Source organism: Tachyglossus aculeatus, chromosome 17, assembly GCF_015852505.1.
Source record: "Tachyglossus aculeatus isolate mTacAcu1 chromosome 17, mTacAcu1.pri, whole genome shotgun sequence".
Taxonomy (NCBI): Eukaryota; Metazoa; Chordata; class Mammalia; order Monotremata; family Tachyglossidae; genus Tachyglossus; species Tachyglossus aculeatus.
In genome coordinates, this window is record NC_052082.1 from 57672400 (window position 1) to 57684930 (window position 12531).

At 52.0% G+C, this 12531-nt stretch overlaps 1 protein-coding gene across 1 annotated transcript in view; it reads right to left on the reverse strand.

The window, feature by feature from the left end:
• The window catches only part of CUX1 (cut like homeobox 1), a 301376-nt gene that overhangs the window by 56736 nt on the left and 232109 nt on the right, over window positions 1-12531 (reverse strand). The window contains 3 exon segments of the mRNA XM_038759292.1: window positions 1315-1363; window positions 6381-6439; window positions 11412-11600. Of these exon segments, the coding sequence (XP_038615220.1) occupies window positions 1315-1363; window positions 6381-6439; window positions 11412-11600 (297 nt within the window).

Genomic DNA, 12531 nt, shown 5'->3' on the forward strand with positions numbered 1-12531 from the left:
CCCCTCGGGCCAATGATTCTCAGACCCCCGTGTGCTGTCAGAGGCCGGGCATAACTTCTCTAAAAGCCTTCCTCTCTGGGCGCTTCAGACCAGTGTCGACCACTTAGTTAACTCCTCCCTGAAGGTTGGCGACCTCCTGGGCAGTAGACGTAGGTAAGAACTTGGTCATCCTGGTCCTCGGGCAGCGTACCGCTTTCCCAGAGCTGCCTTTGGAGTCTGTTTCCCCAACTAGGCTGTCGGCTCCTTAATAATAATAATAATAATAATAATAATGGCATTTATTAAGCACTTACTATGTGCAAAGCACTGTTCTAAGCGCTGGGGAGGTTACAAGGTGATCAGGTTGTCCCTCGGGGGGCTCACAGTCTTCATCCCCATTTTAGAGATGAGGGAACTGAGGCACAGAGAATAATAATAATAATGATGGCATTTGTTAAGCGCTTACTATGCGCAAAGCACTGTTCTAAGCGCTGGGGAGGTTACAAGGTGATCAGGTTGTCCCTCGGGGGGCTCACAGTCTTCACCCCCATTTTACAGATGAAGGAAATGAGGCACAGAGAATAATAATAATGATGGCATTTGTTAAGCGCTTACTGTGTGCAAAGCACTGTTCTAAGCGCTGGGGAGGTTACAAGGTGATCAAGGTGTCCCACGTGGGGCTCATAGTCTTAATGCCCATTTTACAGATGAGGTAACGGAGGCTCAGAGAAGTTAAGTGACTTGCCCAAGGTCACACAGCAGACGTGGCGGAGTCGGGATTCGAGCCCATGACCTCTGACTCCAAAGCCCGGGCTCTTTCCACTGAGCCACGCTGCTTCGTGAAGTGAGTTGCCCAAAGTCACCCAGCTGACAATTGGCGGAGCCGGGGTTTGAAGGGCCGGGACTGTGCCTACAAACTCTACTGGACTCCGACAGGCACTTAGTACAGCATTCTGCCCACTGTAAATGCCCAATACGTGCTACAGATCGGCCGATTGACCGCTGATTAACGGTGAGCCTGCACGGGGTCTTCTCTGCAGAGTTCCAGGGTACAAAACCTTCGCTTTCACTACTCGAGAGCCCGGTTTTCATTTTGCTCTTTGACATTTGAGGAGGTCGGTGATTTCAGGCCACCCAGTGCCCGATTCCCTGAGAGCCCCCCGCACCCTGGCCTCCTCTGAGCAAAAGGCGGGTTTGTCTCCGACGAGGTTGGCACGCCGGTGGGTCGGTGCGGGCGCAGAGGCCGGGGCCGACGGGAGATTGGGCACGGATGTGGCTGGATGTGGGCACGGGGCAGATAGGAAGCGAACGTCCCGGAGCCATCAGAACCAGTACCTGCGATCCCGCTCCTTCGGACGGTGTGAACTCCATGGACTTCAGGATGCTGTCAAGGGCGAGAAAAAGCCATTTTTTTTTCCTCTTTCCGTCATAACAGTCACACTAACGAGCATTTAATAATAATAATAATAATAATGATGGCATTTATTAAGCGTTTACTATGTGCAAAGCACTTTCTAAGTGCTGGGGTAGATACAAGGTAATCAAGTTGTCCCACGTGGGGCTCACAGACTTCACCCCCATTTTCCAGATGAGGGAACTGAGGCCCAGAGAAGTGAAGTGACTTGCCCAAAGTCACCCAGCTGACAAGTGGCGGAGCCAGGATTTGAACCCATGACCTCCGACTCCAAAGCCCGAGCTCTTTCCACTGAGCCACGCTGCTTCTCTATTTAACATAACCGTTTCCTTCTCTCCGGGAGCCCCCCAGGGCGACAACTCCGACCCCTTCCCCTGAAGGTCTACAATCTGATCGGGATTCATCATCATCATCATCGGTCGTATTTACTGAGCGCTTACTGTGTGCAGAGCACTGTACTAAGCGCTTGGGAAGTACAAATTGGAGATTACAATAATTGCAAATAATTACAAATAATTAAAAGTAATTACAAATAATTACAAATTATTCGAGAATAACTCGTCAACGCTAGCTATTGGATGGGAAAATTCTCTCTCGAATCAGTCAGGCATTTCCCTCTACCACCCTGGCCCGGCAATTGAGAGCACAAATTTAAAGGTTCACAAAGAGAGGAACTTTTAAGCGGTCGGAAGCAACGGGCACTTTATTTACAAGGGTTGGGGAGAGACAGTAAGAGGACTTAGTACAGTGCTTAGTACAGTGCTCTGCACACAGTAAGCGCTCAATAAATACAATTGAATGAATGACTTGGACTGCTGAAGGAGTCAGGGAGAATAAACCAAATTGATCTTCTTCGCTAGCGGAAATCTGGCTGAAAGGCAAATAACGTCCTGATCTCCTGGGTGTGGACGCCCCCCGGGGCTGCCCCACTCTGCCTTGAAAATATGAAAAAGGCGCAGTGACTTTGACACACCGAGTGGAAAGAGATATTCATCGCCTCGGGAGGTTTGGGAAAATTCTCCTTCTGTTTCTTCTGCCCTGAGAATGACCCCCATCTTGTTTTTTTTTTTTTAAAAATAATATTTGTACTATTTAAATAGCATTTCTAGGCACGTACTAAGCGCCTGGGAGACAGAAGGTTATCAGGCTGGACTAGTCCATGTCCCACAAGGGGCCCACAGCCTTAATCCCCATTTTACAGGCAGGGTAACTGAGGCACAGAGAAGTACACCTGACTCACTGCTGGGTGGCCTGAATTTCCTCTAGTGTAGGGAAGAAGACTTTTCTTGTTTTTTTTCTAAGTGATCAGTCTAGACTAGGCCTGCTGTGGGCAGGGAATGTGCATGTCTACCACCTCTGTTGTACTATATTCTCCCAAGCGCTTAGTACAGTGCTCTGCACGTGGGCAACGCTCAATAAATACCACTAATGATGATGATGATGATACAAGACTCTGCCCGTAGAAGGGGCTCAGCAGAGTGGTCCGAACACACCAGGCGCACAGCAGGCACTCAATCCAGTGCGCAACAAACAGCATTCATTCATTCAACCTTATGTAATGAGCACTTACTGTGCGCAGAGTACTGTACTAAGCGCTACAACAATAAACAGACACATTCCCTAGCCACAATGAGCATATAGTCTGGAGGGAGGTGCCCAGTATAACAATGATAATAATAATGACGGCATTTGTTAAGCACTTACGATGTGCAAAGCACTGTTCTAAGCGCTGGGGAAAATACAAGGTGATCAGCTTGTCCCACATGGGGCTCCCAGTCTTAATCCCCATTTTACAGGTGAGGTAACTGAGGCCCAGAGGAGTTAAGTGACTTGCCCAAGGTCACACAGCTGACAGTTGGCAGAGCCGGGATTTAAACCCATGACCTCTGACTCCCAAGCTCGGGCTCTTTCCTTCGAGCCATGCTGCTTCTCCTATAGACACCCAGTACAGTCCTTTGCACAGCGGATGTGTCCAGTACGGAGTCCTGCCCACCCTGGTGCTCAGTAAATATCACTGAGTGATTCAACTGGAGGTTCTGAAACAGAACCGCCCGGGACCACTCCTGCTCTGTGGCCTTGTCCACAGGGAAGGGAATCAATCAATCAATCAATCGTATTTATTGAGCGCTTACTGTGTGCAGAGCACTGTACTAAGCGCTTGGCAAGTCCAAGTTGGCAACATATAGAGGCAGTCCCTACCCAACAGTGGGCTCACACTCTAAAAAGGGAAGCAGCGTGGCTCAGTGGAAAGAGCCCGGGCTTTGGAGTCAGAGACCGCGGGTTCAAATCCCAGCTCCGCCACTTAATAATAATAATAATAATAATGACATTTATTAAGCGCTTACTATTTGCAAAGCACTGTTCTAAGCGCTGGGGAGTTTACGAGGTAATCAGGTTGTCCCATGGGGGGCTCACAGTCATAATCCCCATTTTACAGATGAGGAAACTGAGGCCCAGAGAAGTGAAGTGACTTGCCCAAAGTCACACAGCTGGCAATTGGCAGAGCCGGGATTTGAACCCATGAACTCTGACTCCAAAGCCCGGCCTCTTTCCAGTGAGCCACACTTGTCAGCTGTGTGACTTTGGGCAAGTCACTTCACTTCTCTGGGCCTCAGTTACCTCATCTGTGAAATGGGGATGAAGACTGTGAGCCCCTCGTGAGACAAACCTGATTACCTTGTATCTACCCCCAGCGCTTAGAACAGTGCTTTGCACATAGTAAGAGCTTAACAAATACCAACATTATTATTATTATTATTATTGTCCGTTCCTTTCGCCTCTTTGAGTTGGAGGGGAGATCACACCCAGACCCCCCGAAACCCCGGAGCTGGTAGGCCCCGGGGAGGGGTCAGTGAAGGACGGCCTCTCTCTCTGCCCCGTTCTGCGGACCGGGGGTGTCTCTCCCTGCCCGGAGTGGCTGGCAATCAGGCAGAAACAGCCGGGCTTCATTCAGCCTCCCCCGGCCGGGTGACGGGATCAGTTGCCAGAGGCGTTTTCCGCCCTCCGGACTGGAGTTCTTCCTCCTTCTTCCCGGAGGCGGCCCGCCCTGACTCGCCTTCCGCCCTCGGAGACCCACGCGGTCCCCGCTCGAATGCTCCGGACATTCCTGGCGCGTGGGTCCGGAAATCGCCACGAGGAGCAAATCGACGGGTCCCGTCGTCTTCTTTGACGGGTTGCCAAAGTGATTGGGAGAGAAGCCCGGCCACTGGGCGACACGGTGGAACGGGACGACAACGTCCAAACCGGACCGGCTGGCCCGACTGTCCTCGTCGGATGGACAGTTAATCACCTTTAAAGTCCCTTTTTTTTTTTTTTTTACTTTTGAGAAGCATCTTTAAACCACCTCCCCGCTTTAAACCACCTCACCACACCGTTTCCCACGGTGACTTCTAGACTGTGAGCCCACTGTTGGGTAGGGACTGTCTCTATATGTTGCCAGCTTGTACTTCCCAAGCGCTTAGTACAGTGCTCTGCACACAGTAAGCGCTCAATAAATACGATTGATTGATTGATTACACGTCTCATTCTCAAAATCCACTCGCTCCTCAAACGAGAACCCACCTCATTCCCCTGATTTTCAGCTCTTGCAACTTATTATCTCAACTCCGCAGAGTTTCTCCCGATTCGACGCTCCCCCCACCCCACCCCTGACCCGGTCCTCTCACCCACCGCCGAGTTTCAAAACCCGGTGAATTTCCAGCGTTTAGAACAGTGCTTTGCACATAGTAAGCGCTTAATAAATGCCATCATTATTATTAAGCGTGGAGAGTTGAGTAGGGGAGGGGGAGAGATGAGGGTAAGGCAGAGTCCGTGAAGAGTGGAAAGCAGTATGGTGTAGTGACTAGAGCCCAGGCCTGGGGGTCAGAAGGTCATGGGTTCGAATCGCAGCTCCACCATTTGTCTGCTGTGTGACCTTGGGCAAGTCACTTCTCTTCTCTGGGCCTCAGTTATCTCATCTGCAAAATGGGGATTGAGACTGTGAGCCCCACATGGGACCAGGACTGTGTCCAACTCAATTTGCTTGTATCCACCCCAGCGCTTTATACAGTGCCTGGAACATAGTAAGAGCTTAACAAATACCATTATTATTATTATTATTATTATTATTATTAAGAGTATGAGGGGGTGGTAATTTTATCTTAAAAAAGTTGAATTGAAGGAGAACCACCCTGCCAAAACCAAGAGTGGGAGCCAAGAGGGATAATAATAATACTAATAATAACGATTGGATTTGTTAAGCGCTTACTATGTGCCAAGCACTGGGGTAGATACAAGGTAATCAGGTTGTCCCGCATGGGGCTCACAGTCTTAATCCCCATTTTACAGATGAGGTTACCTGAGGCACAGAGAAGTTACATGACTTGCCCAAAATCACACAGCTGATAAGTGAGAAGCAGCGTGGCTCCCTGACAAGAGCCCGGGATCGGGAGTCAGCCGTCATGGGTTCTAATCCCAGCTCCGCCACTTGTCAGCTGTGTGACTTCGGGCAAGTCACTTCACTTCTCTGTGCCTCAGTTACCTCATCTATAAAATGGGAATGACGACTGTGAGCCCCACGTGGGACAACCTGATCACTTTGTATCCCCCCAGAGCTTAGAACAGTGCTTCGCACATAGTAAGCGCTTAACGAACGCCATCATTATTATTAAGTGGCAGAGTCAATCAATCAATCAATCATATTTATTGAGCGCTTACTGTGTGCAGAGCACTGTACTAAGAGCTTGGGATTAGAACCCCGACCTCTGATTCCCAAGCCCGTGCTCTTTCCACTGAGCCATCTGCTTCTCACAGCAGATCACACCAGGGTCCGGGAGCCGGGTCCGGCCACGGCTCTAAACTCTGTTGGAGCGGTCTGGAGCTGGATGGGGAGGTTGCCCCCTTTATCGGGCACCTTGGGGTGGCCCAGGACCCCCTAAACTGCCTCCTGGGACTGAAGGACCCACCGTGTTATGACACTGCAGAGGTGCAAGCAAGGGAGAATACTCACTTCAGTTCTTTCTTCACCTCTTCATAGTCAGCCTGTCCTTTCAGCTTTTCTTCCAGTTGCTGAGAGAGAGAGAGAAAGTTTCACTGGCCGTAATTTATAAGTCCTCAGAGTCGCTCTTTGTCTACAGCAAGAAACACACCTACCCTTTCAACTTTAGTACAGCGCTTAGTACAGTGCTCTGCACATAGTAAGCGCTCAATAAATACGATTGATTGATTTCAACCTGGCCTCTACAGCCTCTCCTGGAGAGGGAAGCAAAATCCCTTTTATTGCCAATGACCGCAGCTCGCTCTGTTGTCCTCAAATTTACTGCAAGTTGCTTTGTTTATGATGCTAATTCTCTTCTGATGCTCACCAGGACCGCCACCCCCCCCCCCCCCAAATCTACCCCCAGGCTATTTTGTAAGCTCCCTGTGGGCCCAAGTCATACGCAAGGCGGTGTTTAGGTCCGTCACTTGGCCCAGGATAAGCTCCCAAATCGCACAGCGAATGCCTTCTGTCCAGCCTCACTCACCGCCTCGCCCTCCGCATCCCGGTCCGCCCACTTCCCCGCCACCCACAAAGGCAAACCCCGTGCATTCCGACGATCGAGGCAGAGATGACAGTGTCCGGAGGGAAGATTTACGAGAAGTGGGGAAGAGCGAGAGAGGCTGGAAACCGAGTGGGCGGAAGCTTTTTTCGAAAGCGGGAGCCATATGGGCTTGGAGCCGTTGAGGTTTTTTCCAGCACATTTGGCTCCCTCGGGCCCATGCTCGTCGACCCCTCGGTCGGAGACGGGTTGCCAAGAGCTCCCGAATTCGCACTGAGGATTTCCACACGGGGAGCCGCCGGCGGGGAAGAGCCCCGAGAAGCCAGCTTGGGGAGAGCCCCGAACGCGGCGGGTGGGGGGCTTCCAGCTGAGGGGATTTGCTCCTTTCATTTTCTCGCCTGCCAATCATCATCAATCATATTTACTGAGCGCTTACTATGTGCAGAGCACTGTACTAAGCGCTTGGGAAGTACAAATTGGCAACATATAGAGACAGTCTCTACCCAACAGTGGGCTCACAGTCTACCAATGTCACCTCCGACTTCCCAGTCTTTCCGCGCCGCTGCTTCGCCCCGAAACCCTGCTGGGAGTTTCCTACCGCGGCTCCCGAGAAGCTGACCACCACACCGTCGACTGGGAGACCGGCTCGGATGTGCCCGAGATGCGAGGAGAAGGAATAAGGCCCGCCGGGGCTATGTGATAAGAACCGCGCTTTCCCACCTTTCTACGTCCTTCTTCCCGGAAGAAGTTGGGAACGGGGAGGTTGCTTGCTTCCTGTTAGGAGCTGCTCAGGTGAGCGCTTCCTTTCAGGGAAGGCAGTCCCGGCCTGGGGCCCTGAAGAGCCCGAGTGGCCCCATTTGGAGCCGAAAATGGCTCTCTGGGTCCCAATCTGGCAGGCCTCCGGGTGTTTCTAGATTGTGAGCCCTAGTTGTTGGGTAGGGACCGTCTATGTTGCCGATTTGTACTTCCCAAGCGCTTAGTCCAGTGCTCTGCCCACAGTAAGCGCTCAATAAATCCCACTGAATGAATGAATGAGGACGCAGAGTGGCTGTCAAACTGAGGGGCTCTGAATTCCAGGTTAGGGAGGAGCCCGTGAATAATAATAATATTGACAGATTTGTTAAGCACTTACTATGTGCCAAGAACTGTGCTAAGCGCTGGGGTGGATACGAGCAAGTCAGGTTGGGCACAGTCCCTGTCGCACGTGGGGCTCACGGTCTCAATCCCCATTTTGCGGATGAGGGAACTGAGGTGAAGAGAAGTGACTTGCCCAAGGTCACCCAGCAGGCATGCGGCAGAGACGGAATAATAAATTAATTAACGATGGCATTTATTAAGTGCTTACTATGTGCAAAGCACTGTTCTAAACGCTGGGGTGGTTACAAGGTGATCAGGTTGTCCCACGGGGGGCTCACAGTCTTAATCCCCATTTTACAGATGAGGTCACTGAGGCCCAGAGAATAAAAATAATAATAATGATGGCATTTATTAAGCACTTACTATGCACAAAGCACTGTTCTAAGCGCTGGGGAGGTTACAAGGTGATAATAATAATAATGGTATTTGTTAAGCGCTTACTATGTGCAAAGCACTGTTCTAAGTGCTGGGGGAGATACAAGGTGATCAGGTTGTCCCACAGGGGTGCTCACAGTCTTAATCCCCATTTTCCAGATGAGGTCACTGAGGCCCAGAGAAGTGAAGTGACCTGCCCAAAGTCACCCAGCTGAAAAGTGGTGGAGCCGGGATTTGAACCCACGACCTCTGACTCCAAAGCCCGGGCTCTTTCCACTGAGCCACGCTGCTGTAGAAGCTTAAGTGTTCCAGGTTCCATTTTAAAACCCTGCAATTAGCGAGCTGTCTTGATAAGCACACCCAAGGCTGCTGCTTATGGTTTCATGTGCTTAATTTCCGAGGTGGAGGAAAGCCGGATCTGGGGCATTTCTAGCAGCTGGAGACCTGGCCTCCTGGGAAATCCGGGCCTCTAATAATACTAATATTACTACTACTACTAATAATATTAATAATGGTCTTTGTTTAGTGCTTACTATGTGTAAAACACTATAGGGGAACACTATACACCCTTTCGGATATCGCTGAATATCCGTTGTTTTCCGTAGTTGGCTTGATCTCTGCTCTCGGAGCCACAGTATTCCCAGGACTAGAAGCGGAGTGGCCTAGTGGTTAGAGCCCGAGCCAGAAGGACCCGAGTTCTAATCCCACCTCCGCCGCTTGTCTGCCGTGTGACCTCGGGCACGTTACTTCACTCCGTGGCTCAGTGGAAAGAGCCGGGGCTTTGGAGTCGGAGGTCAGGGGTTCAAATCCCAGCTCTGCCACTCGTCAGCTGTGTGACTTTGGGCAAGTCACTTCAATCAATCAATCAATCAATTGTATTTATTGAGCGCTTACTGTGTGCAGAGCACTGTACTAAGCGCTTGGGAAGTACAAGTTGGCAACATATAGAGACAGTCCCTACCCAACAGTGGGCTCACAGTCTAAAAGGCTGTGACTTCACAGACTTCACTTCTCTGTGCCTCAGTTCCCTCATCTGTAAAATGGGGATTAGGACTGTGAGCCCCCCATGGGACAACGTGATCACCTTGTAACCTTTCTAGTGCTTAGAACAGTGCTTTGCACGTAGTAAGCGCTTAATAAATGCCATTATTATTATTATTAAAACACTTTATTAAGCACTCGGGAAGGTATAAAATAACCAGGATGGACACAGTCCCTATCCCAGGTGGGGTTCAGAGTCTAAGGAGGAGAGAAAACAGATAGCCCAGAGAGGGCTACGGCTCCAAACTGGCGAGCCACAGCGAGGTCACTTTCTGTGCCAACAGGAAGACGGGGCCTTGGGCTGCGTCTGCCTGAGAGTGAACCCGGGGTGGAATCGGCTGTGGCTTCTGAATGATGAAAGTCGGGGTGGGGAAAGGTGGGGCCCGTCGGCTCAGGGGGCCCCGGGGCGGCAGAATGGCCAAACCGCCCTGCTGCTCTCTGATCGACAGCTCCTGGGAGCCAGGGGACCTGGGTTCTGATTCTGACTCTCCCACTTGCCTGCTGTGTGACTTAACTCTGGACCTCAATTTCCTCATCTGAAAAATGGAGATTCGAAACCTGCTCTCCATCCCCATTTGACTGGGAGCCTTGTGAGCGACTGAGATTGTTTCCCACCTGATTATCCTCTGTCCACCCCAGTGCTTAGTACATAGCTTGACACATAAGCACTTTAAAAATATTACAATTATCATCATCATCATTCATTCCATAGTATTTATTGAGCACTTACTGGGTGCAGAGCACTGTACTAAGCACTTGGGAAGTACAAGTCGGCAACATATAGAGACGGTCCCTACCCAACAGCGGGCTCACCATTATTATTTGTCAGGAAATGTCGAGTTGTTCACACGGCCTGTCCCATTTCCCAAGCGTTTCCAAATGAGCCACACCCAGCCCAGATTGGGTTCTCCCATGTGCTGCAAACTGGTAGCTCTGGGGAGGAGGGAGAGGGGGTGCCTTTCCTGGCTAAAGAGGGGAGTTGGGGTCACCCCCTCCATGTCCGGGTCAGATCAGAGGGCCATTTCGCCTCTCCGTCGCCCTGTGTTGGCCTCACTACACCAAGAAAATTCCGGCTTCACCGGGACCCGATGGGATCCGTCCGGAGATTGACGGGGAGGAGGGTTTCGGGAAAACCACAGGTGATTAGTCTCAATCTCGGCTTCCAAGTTGGGATGAAGGGACATCTTCCTGGGAGACGGGGAGGGAAACGGGGGCCTGGCGATCTCAGATGAAAGGTCTCCAGCGTCCCTCCTGGGGGCCTGCAAGCCACCCGAGGGGGGAGACAGGGCAAATTGTATGATAACAATAGTGCGACGGCCGGGGTCAAAAACAGCTCGATCCTCAGAAAATTACATAGAGCCAAGAAATAAAAAATGACGGAGGACACAGCGGGGGCAGTTGATGTGCCAGGCTGAGGGAACTACCTGAGCCTGGAGGCCCAGGCTGAGCCCCCTCCTTCCTCCCCCTTCATCCCCCCCGCCCTACCTCCTTCCCCTCCCCACAGCACCTGTATATATATTTGTACAGTTTTATTACTCTATTTATTTTACTTGTACATATTTACTATTCTATTTATTTTGTGAATGATGTGCATCTAGCTTTACTTCTATTTATTCTGATGACTTGACACCCATCCACATGTTTTGTTTTGTTGTCCGTCTCCCCCTTCTAGACTGTGAGCCCGTTGTTGGGTAGGGACCGTCTCTATATGTTGTCGACTTGTACTTCCCAAGCGCTCTGCACACAGTAAGCGCTCAATAAATACGATTGAATGAATGAAGGGAGCCAGTCGCGGGTGAAGACTGGTTGCCGAGAGGGCATGGGGTTCCCCAAATGGACCACTCCAGGTTTGGACTCCCACCCCCGACACCTCAGAATGCAACTGGCGCCTTCGACAGAGGGCCAGGAGTGGAGACCGGACTCGGGGGTGAGGGGGTGGAGGGCCTTACTTTGAGGGTGCTGTTCCTGGCCGTCAGCTGCTGCTCCAACTGGGCTATCTGGCTGGCCGAGTTCTCCCTTAGCTTGGTCAGACTGGCCTGAAGTCTCTGCACGTCCTCCACGAGCTGGGCGATCTCCCGCTCCTTAGCGGCCAGCTCCACTTCCAGGCTGGAGCGGGTCAGCACCTCGATGGCCTGCTCCTGGGGAAGGAGAAAGGGCATTTGTTAGCCAGGCCGCCTCGATCCGGATCCTGTTGCCAACAGACCGTCGAGCCTACGGCGCAGAGCATGTCGGTCCCGGTGGGTCCTGCGCCCCACTTCCTTCCCTGCTGGGCTCTCGGGGCCGTGGATGGCTCCCTCAGGATCCTCAAGGAGCTGCGGCACAGAGATGCCCAACGGTCCTTGGCCCAACCAGCCTAGGCTCCTCACCCGGGGCGGCAAGGCACAGGCCGTTTCTGGAAAGGCTGAGGCAGCCCGGGGGCTCTCTAAGGTGTGGCGGGCGGCCCTTGGCATCTAAGGAAGATGCTCGCTCTCTGATGAAATCTTCCAGGGTGTGCCGTCACCAGATACTGGTTGGCAGCGGTTCTGAAAGTCAAACCCAACTAGCTCGGGCCCTCGGCCGCGGAGAAGCCGGGGTCGAGTCGGCATCACCTCCAGGTCCGGACTGGGGGCAGCTGGAATGGCAGCTCCCATCCCCGAGGTGTTTCGATCTTGGACGGCGTCTTGTTCCGCAATCTCGTCTCTCCCGGGGAAAGGGTGGGGCTGTCCTGTGTCCTCACCACCGTTTTTGGAACCCGAGCCGCTCCTTTTCCCGCCTGCCAGGTTGCTTGCCTGGAGGATCTCAGGTGGTGTGACTGTTTGTGGCGCCCGGCCGCCGAGACTCCAGCTCTGATGCTGATACCAGGGAGCCAAATCCCGTGGCCAAAGCGGAGCACCTGAGGCCACGATAAGGCCCGAGCGGATGAGGTGAGGGATTCCAGGAGTAGCTTGATGCTTCTGCTTTTGTCCTCTGAAAATCCGGGGGGCCCCTAGGCTGGGAGAACCCTTTTTGGGTCCATGGCTACCTTCTGCCATCTGGCTGATACGAGCCTCTCCGTCCCGGCCCTTGTTGGGCCGAGGGTCATATACTCTT